Source organism: Notechis scutatus, chromosome 4, assembly GCF_049901735.1.
Source record: "Notechis scutatus isolate UNSWTSFEM ecotype Mainland chromosome 4, rNotScu1.2, whole genome shotgun sequence".
Taxonomy (NCBI): Eukaryota; Metazoa; Chordata; class Lepidosauria; order Squamata; family Elapidae; genus Notechis; species Notechis scutatus.
This window is the reverse complement of record NC_142012.1, coordinates 123,491,298-123,508,913: the sequence shown is the minus strand read 5'-3', so window position 1 is coordinate 123,508,913 and position 17,616 is coordinate 123,491,298. Positions and strand designations below refer to the sequence as shown.

The following is a 17,616-nucleotide window of genomic DNA, read 5'->3' as shown; positions in this document are numbered from 1 at the left end:
TGGGTAAATTCATTATAGAAATGCACCATATAATGAGGGTCATTTTTCCACTATTAATATATATATATAATGAATATAAATAGCATCCTATCTTGTAAAGGAGAATGGCTTCAATGTTTATTAGTTGGCCAAACAATAATATACTAAAGAGATTTTGAACAAAGTTATGTGAAATTTCTTCTGCGGAAGAGTGTTTTCTAGTCTTCCCTTTCCCATTCTGTTAACTTAAAACTAGATTTTAACAGTAAAGCAGGCTTTTCTATCTGGTTTGCCAAATGAGCTCATGCTTGGAAATCTCTTTCATACCACCAATTCCTGCTGAAGGATCTGACTCCAGTCAGCAGGAACCTTGTGTTCCCTATAGGGCCTCCTTTTTATGTTTTTATTACAGCAACTCCTCCCATGACATCTCCTCTGTGATTTCTTTGTCCTTTGCTAAAACTGTTGGAAAATTCCCAACTGGTTTCTTCACCAGACATAGGCACTATGAGACTTTAGCTAATGACATCATCTTTGCCTCTGTGCATTTTCAAGGGTTACAACCATGTAGAATGGTTTTTCTAACTGAGATGCAGAAGAGAGTTTCCAGGGTTCGAGATAAGCTGTAAGACTATGAAAAAATGTCCAGGTTATCTTAAGTATGCTTTACTTGTGTTTAGCTATTACTCCCACAGTATATAATCCTATTGTGTCATTCATTCTTTCTTATTGGAATGGGGGGTGGTGCTTGGCTAGCTCTGGAATTACTGTATCCATGTAAGAATCTGTTCTGGTCAGCCATTTAAAAGTACATTAATAATGAATAGAATATTCAAGGCAAAGGTGATATACAACTGACAAAATACTTTAAAGGAAAGAAAAATAAAATACAATTATCCTATGTTGCAGACTAATTCTTAAAAGAATGTGTAATTCTAACCTTAACTCTAGTTTATCAAATCTGCAGATTTATTTTTAAGTAAAGATAAACGATTGGTCAAATAGACATATTATATCAAAGCACTCATTCCCCCCCCCCCCCTCTTATACAGAAGAGTTGGGTATTTTTTTTTAAAACAAATTAGATTTTTTAAATGACCAATCCTTTTCTCAAAATATGATACATATTCTTTCTCATGATTTCCATAACCCAGGGAGTTATTAACCTGAGAAAAGTGTATTGGCAAAATTGTGGTGAATAATAGAAAACATTACTCTTTAATAACAATATAATATGTATGTCTCTCCATTATTTAAGAAACATGAAATCCATTAATACGCAACCTCTTTGGTTCAACTGAACTGCCAGACATGCTTCTAAATAAGAAATGTGTTGTTGGAAGCAATAACCTTCTGGGTTCAGTTCCAGGTGGGGAAAAGGACACTGGAAACCTGGAGGCCGTTTGGGAAGATGGTTTAATGGTGGACAGGACCACATGCCTTGGAGTTCCTGGGCAAAAGGGGGAGAGATGCTGAGAATCCCTTGGTTTTACACCCTCTGTTGGGCCACACCTTAGTGTTTCCAGTTCCTGTGTAAGAAATGTATCCCATTGGCTGTCAGACTCCCAGGGGCGGGAGTCTTAGCTAACTTTGTAGACTTCGTCTGGACCACACGGCTTCACCTGAGTGCTGGCTGATGCAATCTTCCCAGGCCATGTGGTGAGATGAGGGCCATTCTTAATCCCATCACCCAGGGAGCTGCAGGGAGCTGCTTTGTCTTTAAAACATATTTCTCCTTTTCTCATCCAGGGAAATAAAATATTTTCTGCCTTTTAAATATTTCCTAGAATATTTCATTCTTCTAGGAGAGAGGTGGGTGCTAACTTTCTACAGTGTCCTGAAGGACTAAATAATTAATCAAAGCCTATCTATTCATTTTTATGTGAAGTTGAAACTATGAACATCTATAAAGAGATGTATGGTATTCAGCTTTGTTCGGGTATTTTCCCACTGTCATTATCACTGTGCTTTTAAAGTTGTAGCAACGTTTTGGCAGAATCTCATCTGCCATCATCAGACTTCTGTATAGTTCTGTATAAGAAAACACCTATAAAGAGATTTTCTACAAGGCCTCTACTGATATTATGAATAAAAACATCCTACAATTAGTCAATACATAAGTAGAAAACAGAAAATCAACAAATAACTGAACATATTCATAATATATTCATAATAAATCATAAGCTAATAAATCAAACTATGTTAGGAATCACTATTTTGATATCATTAGAAAAATGATCTATACTTCCTTAAGAGTAGTAATTACCAAATATCTTACTCTTCAGAAAGATTGCATCTCAGCAAAGGAAATCTGGAAGATGTACTAAATTTTGAATGCAAAAAAAAAAAAACCCAGAACAATAAAAAATGTGAATCAGAACCCAGAAAGTAAGATGGAAAAATGTGAAGGAGTAGCATACACGGAGTACAGATTTAAGAACTGTCTTATAACACTCATCAGTCATAATCAAAGTGATTGGTGATTAATGCTATTGGGATCTATAGCTATTCCAATATAGAGGGGAAATGGAGGATACCAACCCTTCCATTAAGTGTATATGACTTAATGACAGGGTCCTCTTAAAAATTGAGGGAAAAGCTACTTAGGTTGAATGGTAAACTTCAGGGACAATTATTTTGCAGTCTATTTTTCATTTGTTGCAAATAATTTAACCTGAATCTGAGAACTACTTAACAGTTGAGTAGCAAAAATAAAAGGATACATGTTGATTAAATGATAGATTTAAGGGATATTTGGATCTACAGATCTCAGAATTTGCAATAGATTGGATATTTCCTAATCATTGCACACATTTTACCTACAAACCAATAACCCCCACTTCCTCAGTGGTGAGTGTTGGAAGAATTATCCTTCTGGGTTCAGTTCCAAGTGGGGAAAAAGACACTGGAAACATGGAGGCTGTATGGAAAGATGGTTTAATGGTGGGCAGGACCACATGTCTTGGAGCTCCAAAGTGAAAAGGACAATCACTTGCTTCAAGGTGAAAAGAGAAGGGTGGGCCAAGCTGCTGAGAGACCCTTATATACCCTCTGTTGGCCCCCCCTTAGTGTTTCCTGTTCCTGTGCAAGAAATGTATTCCTTTGGCTGTCAGACTCCCAGGGGCGGGGGTCTTACCTAACTTTGGAGGCATTGTCTGGACCACATGGCTTTACCTGTGTGTTGGCTGATACAATCTTCCCAGGCCAGGTGGTGAGATGGGTAGAGGCCTTTATTATGTAGAATACTCTGGCCTAGGCCTTAATGCCCATTAGACAAGTGGGGGGGGGTTGAGTTTCTGCCTCTGTGAGGTGAGTTTCTGCTTTCAGTTTCTACTCTTTTTAGGGGAAATATTCTTCCTTTTTAATATTTCCTAGGATATTTCACTTTTCTAGGAGAGGGGTAGGTTCCTACATGAGGATGATGAGGAATCAGTTTTGTGGAACAGCACTTGTGAGCCTTAACCACTTCTGGAGTGCCCTTTGCCCCTAAGGCATCTGTGTATGGCTTCTCTTTTTGCACCTGGCTTCACCTAGTAAATCTCAGGATTTTACACAGTTTATAACAAAGCAGAGCCTACTCAACCAAAGTCTGCTCATCCTTGGAAAGCGGGACTTACAGGCGATCTGGAGGAACCTTCAGTTTGTCCTTTCCAGGCAGTGAAATACTCAGCTATAAGCGCATGAAGCCCAACAGATCGGGAGAGTCTGAACTCGTCGGAAAATGGGAAAAGACTGTTCTAATTAAAACGGAGGTTTGGATTTTTAAAAAAATGCTGCCTCGGTGAAAGGAAAATGAGAAGGGTTTATTTTTATTTTTGGCTCTCTTTTACTTACGCGGGTCACAATTCGCGCCTTTAAAAAAAAAACAACAACCTGCGCACAAGTGAAGCGTATACGGTACCTCTGCCTGCAAACGTGTCAGCACATGTCTTTTTTTTTAGCACACACAATACACACACACACACACACACCACACACACACGCGGAAGCGCGCGTCTTGCCTTGCGTTCCCTCCCTCCCTTCCCTTCCGTTCCCTCCCCTTTCCTCTCCTCGCGCGAGCCCGCCTAGGGTGGCTACTGTGGCAGAGATTGGTGTGTTTTTCTCCATCTGCGTCACATGGCTGCCCCTCCCCCCCTCTTTCCTCGCCCTTCCCTTCCCTATCGCGGCGCGCCACTCAGCTCAGGTCACTTTGACAAGCTCGCGCTCTCCTCTTCCTCCTCCTCCTCTTCCTTCGCCGCGCAATTAGCATATTAATCAGCCCAGCGATCGGATTCCGAGTCGGTGGGAGCGCAGGGTCGTCTCGCGCACAGCCAGGCCAACGCAGCCCAGCCCTGGACTCGCCGACGAGCGGAGGGAGAAGCAGCATCGGGCTGCCCCACTTACTGCGGTTGCTGTGCTTCCCGGCGGGGAGGCCCCACAATCGGGGGCGGCCTTGCCCAGCGATTGGGGTCTCGCTCAGAGCGGCGGATGCCAGGACCCGCCGAGCGGGCACGTCGCACCTTTGCTGCGCCAGGCCGGGCATGTGAAGATGTCAGTAGGCTGTGCATGCCCAGGTGAGTCTAGGGACGCTGAGAAAGACAAGGGCTGGGGCGTACATCCTTTTTGCGAGTCCGGGGACTCTCCTTCCTCCTGCCCCTGCCCGGGCCCCTCTGCAGTTGGGAAAAGGCGGTGGGAAAACCAACCTCGGAGCAATCTTCCTTCTTCCAGGAAAAAGACAAGGGAGAAAGAAAATGGCATTTGGGGATTTAGGTTTCCTTTACAAGCATGAGCGCGGGAATTCGGTTTTCTGGCAGCAGGAGGGCAACCTGGTATCGGTTTGGGGCTGGGGCGCCCGGTGCCTATGCTATTGATCGTTTTGCTTGCGGTTAACTCTGGGTATCGGTTGGGAAAGAAGTCTGGGGTTCCTGAGGGGTTCCCGTCTGGGAGGGGAATATTCGTGGAAGTTACTGTTTTGATGGACGGCAATCTCGGGGAGAAGGAAAGGGGGTCTGGGATACTCAGAGTATGCTGCAGGTAAACTGAAGAGGTTATGGGCAAGCTATATCTATCTTACAAAAATAGGTAAGGGGGGACCTGTCCTCAGTGGGTCCTATTCTCTAGGGCTTCTCTGCATGGGCAGAGCATTGGCCAGGAGTATTTTGGGTTCATAGCAGAAGGATGCAGCTGTGTCAAGTTGGTTTTCTGGCCTCTCCTTCAAGATGGACATTGAAATCTGAAACATTTCTTCTGTTTAGGGTTATAAATGCCTGTTATTGAAGGCATGCCAATTCTCAAGGATGTGGTTATTGGGTTTGCTCTGCTGTGTCAGGGCAAAGCTTCACTCCCTGATGGAGGAGCTGTGTGAAGGGATAGCTCTTTGCATTGCTAAGTTGGCCTTTGTGGCCTGGGAGGGGAGAGATTATGATAAAGTCTGTTAATGTGGAGGATGGACAGGCATCTTCCACCTTTAGGAAATGGAACCTGCATAGCTTTTAAACACGGTTGGCATAGATACAGACTCATCAGTGCTGAGTAGATTATAATGTACTCGGCTCTTTCACATGAAACTTAGAAGGAAATGCTATACTGTTAGGTTTAAAAAAAGTCAGCATTTCTCTTCAGTCAAGCTTGACTCCTAGTGAGTTTATGGACATGTCTTGATTGTTTGCTTGGCAACAGTGTGGAAGCATTCTGTTGTTGTCTTCTCAATTGAGCAGCCTTGCGATTCCATGGTCATTTCCCATCCAAGTGCCAACCACGGCTAGCATTGCTTAGCTTTCTGAGACAATCCAAGACAGTTGAATATTGGCATTATGTGTTTCTTTCACTGTCCCGCAATTTTAAGCTGCCTACAGTATTTTAAGCCTCCCACAGTGAGATAGGTGGCAAATAAAATTAATAATAAATAGTACTAGTCTTTGAATGACCTTAGCTGTAAAATGTAAAACCATCCTATTTGTGTTTCCTAGACGACATATAAATGTAAAGAAGATTAAATTTAGGATGAGATATGTTCCAAAATTTGGAAATGCAATTCAGGTATTAGTCTTCCTTAGAAACATGGTGATTCCATGCTTCTGTGCTTGAAATAAATGAGCTACGCAGAGTACATACATGGATAGGCTCTTTTCAACAGGCAAGTCTGACATATATGTCAGGTCTCCAGGTATGAGGGATGATGTCCTCTACTGTAGTTTGACAGAGATACGGTTTCTCTCTGTGAGAATTCCTGCAATTCTTGCAAAGCATTCAGCTCCAAGCTGAGATTCTGCCAGCTGTGAAACATCCAGGTAGTATTTCCCAAGCTGTCTGTCTCAGTGCATCATGTTCCTTGCTCCAGATATAGGTAAATTCCTTCAATGTGTATAGAGCAGCACCACCATTCCTTCCTCCCAGAAAGCCAGAACTGCCTGCCTGCTCTGATGCTGGATATTTGAGTAGCTCACCTCTTTGATTCCGCCATTGCCCCCTACCTGTTGTCTGGCTGAATCTATTTCCTTAGCTTGCAGCAATCCCTGCTTTAAACAAGTCCTTTCCTTTCCTGTTTCCCTTCCCCCACCACCACTGCCACTACTACCTCCTTGTCCTCCTCCTCCATCTCCCGCTGGAAGCTGCCAGAGCTGCTGCTGCTTCCTCAAGCAGAAAGTCACGTGTTCTCCCTCCAAAGCCAGGCCAAACATTTAAAGCACCAGGCACAGCATGGGCTTCTCCCCCTTCCCCCACCCAACTTCCTTTCACACTTTTCCAGGATTTCACCTCTCCCTCTCCCTCCCCCCTTGCCCATTGACTGAAATGGGGGCTGGCAGGATAGCTCATGGAACCAACATCCTGCTCCCAGGCTGCAGCTTGGGCATACCCGATTTCTCGGAGGGAATTTCACATTCATATTTGCTCTGTGCGCTTGAGGTTAATTTTTGCTACGTTGCAGCTAAATGCTCACAAATGTCTGTATAGGATAATGCCATTGTTGCTATTTTGCTTTTTAGCTGAGCCTTGGGAAGGGTGTAGGGGCTGCGATACAGCCAAGATTTTATTAAATCTCACTTTGCTACAACATTGCATTTGAAACAAACACTGTGTTGTTACTATTCCATGTCCTAAGTTATGATGTAATCATGTTTATGGATAAGGTATTATAATTGTCCTGGGACTCAGAGGGCCTCCTAGGAGAATCAAATCAGCCTGCCAGTTTTAACTGTGGCCTTTTAAAAAAAAATGTAAGAAGTAAACTGCTGGGTTTATATTTTTGTATATGATTTTTCTTCTGAAAATCGAAGCTTTCCTTGTGATTTTGCTCTTGGAGTTCATGACAGACTGTTTATTGGAATGAAGAACAAACAAGCTCGGGTTCTGGCTTTCTGCCAGCTAGAAACATTTAATGAACCTCTCATGTGGCTGCTCTTCTGGGGAGGGGGGCGTGCATTAACTTGGAGGAGTTTCCAGCTGTGGGTGTCTGCCTTTAAAGAGGAAGCAGTGGCATTTATAAGTTATAACAAAAGGGCGGCCTCCATTGGCCATTTCTACATATGGTGTAGCTCTGCATTTCTTCTATTCTCCGAAGGATAAGGCAAAGCGAGTTCCTCATCGTCATTCTTTAGACTGGAGGAAAATGTCTGATCCCAGTATTTGATATGTTCATTTGTCTTTTGCTTTATAGTTCTCCACTTTCCCAAATTCAGATTAAAAAAAAATTTCCCCCAATTTTTAAGGGGAAAAGAATGGCAAAAGTGTATAATGGAGAAGGAGGATATAACTGATTGAAGATGGTGCTGGACATATTATCCCTTTGTCACTGTTCCTTCAGTGAAGCTGCTCTGTAGTAGTGTGCATGATGATGATTTTCATGCAGTTGGGGAACTGTAAGGATTTCTACAATTGGACACAATTGAGCAGAGAGTAACTTCAGTTCAAAGGGCTTTCCGCTTGGAAAATAATCAAAATATTTGTTTTCAAGTTTCTAATACGAAAAATTGACTGACAATTTTGAGTTCATTGTATATCACATGGTTATGTGCTGAATCTATTTTCTAAATGCCTTCATTGATCTATAGGTATCTATTCTATAATACTGGTGGCTCGATTATCTGCTTCTCTAAACATTAATCTACAAGATATAAGCTTGTCTTCTGAGAATAGGAATGTCTACCTTGATGTAAAGGTATAAAAAGAATACTTCCAAACTCAGTAAAATCTGTGTGTATCTGTAAAGATCTTGATATGCATGTTTTACAAAGTGCCTTTGAATTTCTTCCTCAAAATTTCCCTCTTAGGCACAAACAAAGATTTTGGATTGGATAGATCTTGTATTCTGGCCATTGTCTAACAAGGAACTTTTTTTTTTTACCTTGAGGTAAAACTTACTTTAGCTTTCTGTTAGTGTGTGCTGAGGATTTCCAAGTTGGGATTGGGCTACAAGAGCTTTCCTCTCTTAATGTAAAAGTGTCGTATATTCCTGAGAATTAAGATAACTTTCCTCCCAAAGCTTTTCTTATATTTTCACATTCCTCTATATTTTTACGAATTAGCCTGAATTAATTAACATTCTCTATGAAGTGGGGTGGGTGGATTACAACACATTTGGGAATAAAAGTCTTTAAAGGGTAGAATGGCTAAGAAATACCTGATTACCTTATTTTACATCACACAGAAAAAACCTTTATGGTATTAAGAAATCATTCCTTCTTGTTTGCATTTTCTTCATTGGCAGAGTATTATTACTGTATTTATTTTACATTACTATTAACTTTGTTGTTTACTTGTGATATTTTTATTTCTCTTCATGCATTTACTCAAATTTGCTGTTAATAATATATTTAAAATATATTTAAGAACTCACATCTGCCTGGCTTTGTTAAAATTGATGGATATGAATAACTGAATAACTGCTTACCTGTCATTTACCTCTCATTTCCACTATTCACCTGATACAGATTGCAAGATTGCAGGATTAGTAACTCAGTGTGAAGTTCAGTGTGAAATCACAATGATAAATACATTTTAAAACCACAAAGGAAGAGCAGTGGCTACATTGCACTATTGTGTCCCAATGGGGAGGCATTCTAGATTATTTTAGTCCTTTATCCTGACTTTATAATCTCAGACAGAAAATATGACTTTGGAGGCATTACATTTTAAAACTGAATTCCCAGCATTCGTACTGGAAATTATAGCTGAAATCCTTCCCTTCCGAGTCCCACAACCACTTTCATGCTACCAAACATTCTATCATTCATCTTTTGATGACACATTACAGAAGAAAATAAGGACCAAGGATCTGACCCAATGGTTGTACTGTATTCTGTGAAGGAAATACCAATTCTAAATTATTATAAATATTATCTCTGAATTGCTTTTTGTTCTGAGTTGTCATGATGGATTAGAAGAGAGATCAAGGAATTAAAAGTGGTCCATCTTTTTTTCCCTTATAGTATTTTTAAAATATATTTGAGCAAGTGAGAGAGAAATTGTAGAGTGCTTGATTCAGCACAATAGGAGCTTTAGTAAGTTTCTCTGTAAGAGCTTAGAAAATCTACTATACTTCTAGAGCAGTGATAGGCAAATAGGAGCTCTTTAGTTTTGGGGGACTACAACTGAGTGCTTACAATTGTTTACCATCATTCATGCTAACTAGAGAAGCTGTAGCTTAAGTCCAGAATACTTGGAGGCCCACCACATGCTCACTCCTGTCCAGAAACATATTTAAGATATTCTTTGTTTTCCAATTTTTCAACAAATTCCCCCCACTCCGTTTTTAAGGACCAGAAGCTAAAGTTTGTTTTAAAAGAAAATGAGATTCCCAATCTGAATACGATGCACAATGAATAAGAAGTTTCTCCTCCAGTAAGGAACAGACTGAGATGTAATTTTATTTCCTTTTGAATCAGAAACCAGTCTTAAAAGGAAATACTAACTTTGTTTATTAAGCTCTTTAAAGGTTGAAATACCCTAGTGATCTATCCCAAAGGTGCTTTTTCAGGAGGTAACTGGACTTTCTCATTTTTTCCTTTTGAAGATGTTTCGCTTCTGATCCAAGAAGCTTCTTCAGCTTCCTCAGACTGAGGAAGTTCCTGCAAGACTGAGAATCTCTACAGAACAAGTGATCTGTGTAGGTCTATGTCCCAATGTTCTGAGTGCTACTACTTGAAACTAGTATAAACTACATAATAATTTCTGCTGATACCACTAGCCATGTACAAAATAGGAACCAGTCACTTTTTAACCTGCTTTTGACTTCGACAGACATTCTAGCAAATAAATGATGATGTACCGTTTAACATAGTCTCCATTATTGCAATAAATGGATTAGGAAACCACTTTTCCATTTGGAGCTACTAACCAATGTTACAGGTATGCCAAATAGAAACGAGGGAGACACACAGACAAATCCTTGATGGTGACTTGTAAATGACAAAAATAAAATTTAAAATAGAAAGTATGAGGAGAGTGCCTTTACTAGATTAATGATGTTCAATGGATAGCTGTACAAACACAAACTTGACTTAGGTTGTTTGAGATGAGGCAATATGTATTTCCCAATGAAGTGATCCATCTATTTCAGTAGCACGTTTGCAGCCATGACCTGGCTAACTTTTCATGTTGTGCAGCTAAAATTGTCCACTAATTCTAATAAATTCCTCAAATTGCATAGTTTGTACAACACATTGAATAATAAATTAATCATATTGGCTTAATTTATATAGCATTCTGAAGCACAATTAGCCAATCATATTTTAGCTTACTATATTGCATAAACTTCATCAGCATCAGTGTGTTTATAAGATTTGTGAGAAAAGCACATGAATTAAATTCGGACTTTGTGGAAAACGCAGATAGAAACTGAGGAAATCTGTATTGCTTATGGGTTTGAAAAATCCAGAGAATGTGGGAAAGAGGTACCTGAAAAAAACTGCAAATGAAATTTTCACTGAGCAGTGTTGGGCTTTAGGGTTTAAATACTGGCTGTAAATTCATGAAGAGAGACAAATAATACCGAGCCAAATTTAAGTAAATGCTGATTGTTTAATTTCTCCTAGTAGTGGACATTTGAAAGAGTGCTTGGCAAACCAAAAGGAAGGAGCTTTCTTACTATCCAAGCCACAGGATGGCAGTAGTTGCTGACATGAATTTTTTTTTTCTTTCCTAGTGTCTTTCTCCCCCCTCTGCAAGTTTAGGGTCTGTCAACTGAATGTTGATCCATTGGTTGCAACAGGAATTGACTGATCAGCTTCTTGCCTGAGCCTGATATCCGGGCTGAAAGAGTGACAAAGTCACCCAGCCAACAACTTGCATGCCTGAGGCAATACTAGTTTCCTGGTTTCTAGCCTGGTGTCTTAACCACTACTAGACCAAACTAGCTCTCAGATGCTGATAGGAATTGTTTCCCAGGAAAAGGAGATAGGACTTTGCTGCCTGCGATAGACAGATTAGAAAAGCAGTAGAATGAGGATGGAGACAGTAGGAGGTAAATGGAGGCAGGAACAGTAAACATCCATCGGTGATGGTTGGTGGGAGATGAGAGAGCTATATTGGCTATGTGTGTGGCTTTTCCTGCGTATGTTCAGAACTGGAGCAGGAGTTAATTGGGAACTGTCACATGCTGGGTGCATGTGAAACCCTGCCAGCCAGACTGCAGCAACTCCGCTCTACTCTGCCGCTTGGCTGCCTAGGGGATTCACTAGCCAATCACCTCCAAGAAAAATACAAAAGAGCCTCCTTGCTGCCAGCCTGGGGCTCACTCGGCGGCACCGCCTGGGCATGCACTAGTCCTGGGAATAGAGAGGGGATGAGCAAGGCTGGGGGAGGGGGGACTGCAGGAGGCAGGAAGTGCTTCCTACTGGGACAGGCTAAAGCTGCAGCAAACTGGAATTCCCCTTTACCATCCAGCTAGTTTTCTTGCAATCACTCAAGATTGTTTTCCGCTGAAAGAAGCTGATTCTAAACAAACTCTCAGGTCCCTTCTCGACCTAACCATCTGTCTTTCATATTTGAAAAGAACTTTCCTCCCCTCAAGAGTCATATCTGCAAAGATAAACTGACCTCTGAAAACCTATGCTGGAGCAGCTGGAAGAGGCAATTGCAGTAGAAAAATGGCAAGAGGTGAAAGAGACTAAAAACATCTCCTTTCTCACTAGTCTCAATTTCTGACCCTCCAAAGGAGGTTTACTAGCTCAAGATTAAGTTTATTTCTTGTTGGAGGGCTAAGGAAGACATGCAAACAATAATGGGAAATTTTTGGGTTTAAAAAATCTGGTATAACAATAGATACAATAAGAAAACCTTATGCATGAGAACAAAACATCGTTCACATTGCATTACACTACAGGCTACTTTTTATTATTATTTTATTTGGGATACAACAGTTGGTTCACATATGGCATGAAGCCATACAATTAAGCTGAGTGGGCAGCTTTCCCAGGATTGGAGGCTGCAATTTGCGTCTCCAATCAGCATGAAGGTCAAAGTTGATGTCACTAGTAAGAAAGGTACCCCATTTTTAGCCTTGGGGGAATTAAGGGTAGGGATAGAGACAGGAATCACTGGGAAACAAATTGTTCCCACCCCTACATTAAAAAAAAACTTTCTTAGGTGTTAAAGAGTATGGTCCAAATCACTGCTAGTTTTTTGCAATTTCATTCTGGACTCTTTGGGGAGGGATATATGAGTGGAAATTGAAACAGTTTGCCTCCTAGTGGCTTTTTGTTCCCAATATCTTTAAGAAATAAAAAAAAAAGTGCCGATGAAGTCAGCCATTTTGCCACCTTTATTCTGACCCCTTTCTAAGCTTATCAACCTCTCTTGAATGTGATTCCCCGAATCATCATCTAAATTCTTTTCCCTCTGGCATCCATACTTATCTTGTGCTTTTTTAGACTTCCTGACCAGGAATTTTTAATTCCCACTAACTGCCATTCTGCAACAATGAAACACATTTTAAAATTTATTTTCATGTGTCCTGCACTTTTTTGTGTTCTTTGTCACCTACTTTTTTCTGATTGTATGGTGTTTACATATTTTCTAAAACTATCACAAAATCTCCCCGTGCAATTATATTTTAAGGAAGCACATGACATACTGTAATACGATGTAATACAGGTTTCCACTGAAATACCACCAAGCATTACAAGGTCTTGATTAAGACGTGCTAATTAATTAGCTGATTAGAACAATGTAATCTATAAGGTTGAAAGCAGAATAAATTTAGGAGGTTGGATCCTTTTTGATCTAGGACCCTCATAGTGAACTTTAACATAGAGGTGAGAGGAAGTATCAACTTGCAGAATTGATTACAATAATAGTCTAAATGTTGCTTCACCTACTATGTTTTCAAATATTTACTTGAATCCCAGATATTGCTGAACTTTATTCACTACTTTATACAACTTTTTCATTGATTGACATTTTCCATCATGCATGGTTAAAGAGAAAATAAGATTCTTGTTTCATGTCATTCTTAAGCTTAGCAATCTTAGTTTCTGTTTCTTTGCAAAATGTGCTTTGAAGTCATATTTCTATGAAGCGTTTGTCATGCAATAATTCTGACTGAAGTGTTATCACAAACTCTATTGATCCTGCTTTCTAGGTAGGATATGCCAGACAGCTGAATTTTAGTAATCAGTTACAGTAGGTATCGCAAGTGTATGGGGGCACTGCAGGGTATGTTTCATCTTAACAAAATAACTTTTAAGCTGCCAGAAAAATTAAGGAAATTTAACTATGTATGAGTAAAGAAAGGGGGGAGGAAAATCTGAAATTGGCATAAAATCAAGAATTTAGTGCTGAACTGATAGCCTGCTGCATCCATATTTACATTGTGAAACTAGAAGGTTATTTAACTCATCCTCTGTGTGTTTTTTTTACAAATGACATATGTAAAAGACCATGTTTAAGCCATAATCATTATCTCTACACTGCATAGATATTCTTTCATTCTAATAAATCTGACTAAAATGCAAATAAAAATGGTCTACTTAACAGAAATGTATTATCCTACACCAAAATATTATATAGAAATAAGAACGAGAATTGTTACTCTGTAGCAATTAAGTGCTCCAAAAAAGCAACAATATTTTCCCTTTTTTCTAGCTGCATAATGAACAAGAAATTTCTTTTCAGTTGTTTACTCTGTGAGAAAGAGAATGCTATTCTACTATTGCCAGCCTACAAGGATGTTTCTAACAAATTTTTAAAACATTTTCTTAGCTGTGCCATTTTTCCATGAATGGATCTCAAATAGTGGAAGTTACATTTCAGTGATGTTGGTGTCTCATGAAGGTATTTCTATGGACCTTGTCTGTTTTGTGAGAATCACATACACCTATAAAGTACATAACAGTCACACATTCACCTCCTGCTATGGGAAAATGTAGTATATAGTGTTTCAATACATGTAGTAATATTGAGCATAGAAACTGTGTTGGCTTGAACTACAACTATTACATTAAGCAGTCCAGAACAGTTCAGAAGCAGTGATGCCCAGCAACTATAAAAATATAATTCCATCTTTAGAATATTTCTTTGCTGGATTTTCCCACCTCACCTTAAAATATTTGGTACAGTAGTTGATGAGAAAACAATCAGAATAGAGTTGGAAGTGACCTTGGAGGTCTTCTAGTCCAACCCTCTGCTCAAGCAGGAGACCCCATACAATTTGAGACAAGACTCTTCTTAAAAAATCTCCTGTGATGAAGCACCCAAAACTTTTGAAGGCAAGCTGTTCCACTGGTTACTTGTTCTGTCAGGAAATTTCTCTTTAGTTGTAGGTTAGTTCTCTCCTTGATTAGTTTCCATCCGTTGCTTCTTGACTTGACTTCAGTTGCTTTGAAGAATAGGTTGATTCCCTCTTTTTTGTGGCAACCCCTTAGATCAGGGGTGTCCAACCTTGGCAACTTTAAGACTTGTGGACTTCAACTCCCAGAATTCCTCAGCCAGCTGGCTGAGGAATTCTGGGAGTTGAAGTCCACAAGTCTTAAAGTTGCCAAGGTTGGACACCCCTGCCTTAGATATTGGAACATTATCATGCCACGCTTAGTCTATTTTTTCATTGAACTAGACACTCCCAATTCCTGCAACCATTCACATGTCTCAGCTGCTCTTTGGGTCAACCGCACCGAAAAGACCACTCAACTCCTTCAAACAGACAGAATGTTGTTTATTCTTTTCCAGGTAGTGACAACAAGAAACAAGTAAGCAATCGTTTCAAAGTCAGCTCTGGGCTTACATCAACACAGAGTTGTATTTATTCTCGTACATAATTACTCCCCCTCAACAGGGGTGGGATTCAGTTTTTTTTAACAACCGGTTCTGTGGGCTTAGTTGGTGGGTGTGGCTTGGTGGTCAAGTGACTGGGTGGGCATGGCCAACTTGACATCACTCATGTCAAGGGGCACTTCTCATCTGGCCTCTCATGACAGTGGGGATGCTGCAACGGTCATAAGTGTGAAAAATGGTCATAAGTCACTTTTTTCAGTGACATTGTAACTTTAAACGGTCACTAAATGAACTGTTGTAAGTCAAGGATTGCCTGTATAAAAATACAAAAAGCTTCTTTGCTTGCAAAAAGCTGCCCTAAACACCAATCATTAGATTAAAAATACCTGCAAGCCGGAGTTCCAAGTCAGGCAGGGTGCCAGAGCACCTTGAGGAATGAAAATAGTTAAAATGCAGTGATAACTATTAAGCAGCCAACTCTTGCTCATAAAGTGAAACCCTTTAGCAGAGCGGTCATTTAAGCTCTCCAGAAAATAGCACACCCAGGAAAAGCAATCCTTAGATCCATTTGCATTACTTAAAAATATCCAGCTGGTCTCACTCACCTCACAAGATATCCTAAGGAAATCATCCAGATTTAAGGAAAAGTCACATGGCCCCCAGGAAGCCAGTGAAATAAATCAGTGCCAAGCTTGCATCCTGCCTCTTGGAAGTATACCCCAAAAGGACAGTGCTAGATAGTACTAAAGCAGTGAGGAAGACCCCCTCCCCAGATAGAAGAAGAACCCATGAGGCAAGAAAAATTCAAACACTATACAAATAATTAAATCACCACAGTAGCTGTTGTTTGTTGAAGCTGAATAGGGAAAATTATCCCATCAATCAACACAGGATTAAACTTCACCAAGCACAGAATTAACCTTAACCAAAAACCAGTTTTAGACCAAAACTCAGAAAGGGTATGTAAACTCATGTTTGAATGTTAATCTTTCTAGCTAGCCAAGAAGCCTTGCTGAATGTCACTCATCTTGGTTCCCTGTCACTAAAAGCTTTGCTTTATTATTCAATTAATTCTTCAAAGTGCTGATTGTCCAGGGAAGTATTTCCTCCCAACAGCAGTGTAAAAATCTTAAAACAACCCTTCCCCTTTAAGAAAGCCTCAGAAGCTCCGGAGACAGGAAGTCTAGGCTGTCTGGGTGGAAAAAAACAAAAGGAGATTGCTTCTAACTACCAGTTCTCCGAAAGTAAGTTAACAAGGGGTTCTATAGAACCGGTAGAATCCCACCCCTGCCCCTCAATATCCGGCTAATTTCAGAATTATCATCCAGCCCATAATTAAACCCATACAATATGATATCTGAATAATAACCCGCCACCAGCACCAACCCTTCACCAACAATGTCCCATGCCGGCAGTCCGGTATCAGTCCAAACACTGTTCCCCAAGGCACTAGACGCCATCCAGGTTTGCCGTACGCGTAGCGTCTCCAAACGTAATCACGAAGCGCCTCAGCAAACACGTTCCAGGCAAACCACGACCGAGGTGAACATTCCAGGACGTCTTGTACCAATCCCCTGGGTTCGGAGGAGCCACTGGGTTCGGAGGACGCTCATGTGGGTAGGCACTTGTGTAACCGAGATACAGGATATGGTTGTGTTGCGCAGTGTGGGAGCATGACAATATGTTTTAGTCTTCAGTACCCTAAATATCTTTGTCGTTCTTTTCTGCACTCTTTCTCAACATTGGTGAGAAAAAACTGGGTGCAATGTTCCAAGTGTGGTCTTACCAAGGCATTATAAGGTGGTACTATTATTTTGTGTGATCTTGATTCCGTCCCTCTGTTAATGAAGCCCAGAACCACATTGACTTTATTGGCAGCTGCAGCACATTTCTGGCTCATATTTAAGTCATATTTTTAGGACTTCAAGGTCCCTCTCACAGTTATTACTATTGAACCAGGTGCTACCCATTCTATACATGTATATGTGGTTTTTCTTGTCTAAATGTAGACTCTTACTTTTATCACCATTGAATTTCATTTTGTTAGATAGAGCACAGTGTTTAAGTCTGTCAAAATTCTTCTCTATCTTGAGCCTATTTTCTGGCGTGTTGGCTATTCCTGCCAGCTTGGTGTCATTTGAAAATTTGATGAGTTTTCCTTCTATACCGTCATTTAAATGATTTATGAAGATATTGAAGAGCACTGGGAAACAGGATGCTGGAATAAATTTCCTTCAATTCTTATGATTTGAGAGGGTGACTTGAGATTTCAAAAATTTGTCCTGTAATGCTGATATTATATAGATCAGGACTTTCCAAACTTGGCAACTTTAAGACTTGTAGACTTCAACTCCTTGAATTCCACAACCAGCCATGTATGTTAAAGTTGCCAAGTTTGGAGATCCTTGATATAGATTTTAATAGTACTGTGTAATGCATTGTCAATAGAAT

The 17,616-nt window shown here is 40.2% G+C and overlaps 1 protein-coding gene across 10 annotated transcripts in view; it reads left to right on the top strand.

Moving 5' to 3' along the window:
- Positions 1–4,133: 4,133 nt before the first annotated feature.
- Positions 4,134–17,616, top strand: part of LDB1 (LIM domain binding 1) — an 84,854-nt gene continuing 71,371 nt past the window's right edge. For all 10 annotated transcript variants that reach the window (XM_087964678.1, XM_087964677.1, XM_026672122.2 and 7 more), the window contains exon 1: positions 4,134–4,532. In XM_087964678.1, coding sequence (XP_087820804.1) covers positions 4,508–4,532 — 25 coding nt within the window. In that variant the 5' untranslated portion in view covers positions 4,134–4,507. The remainder of the gene's footprint in view (positions 4,533–17,616) is intronic.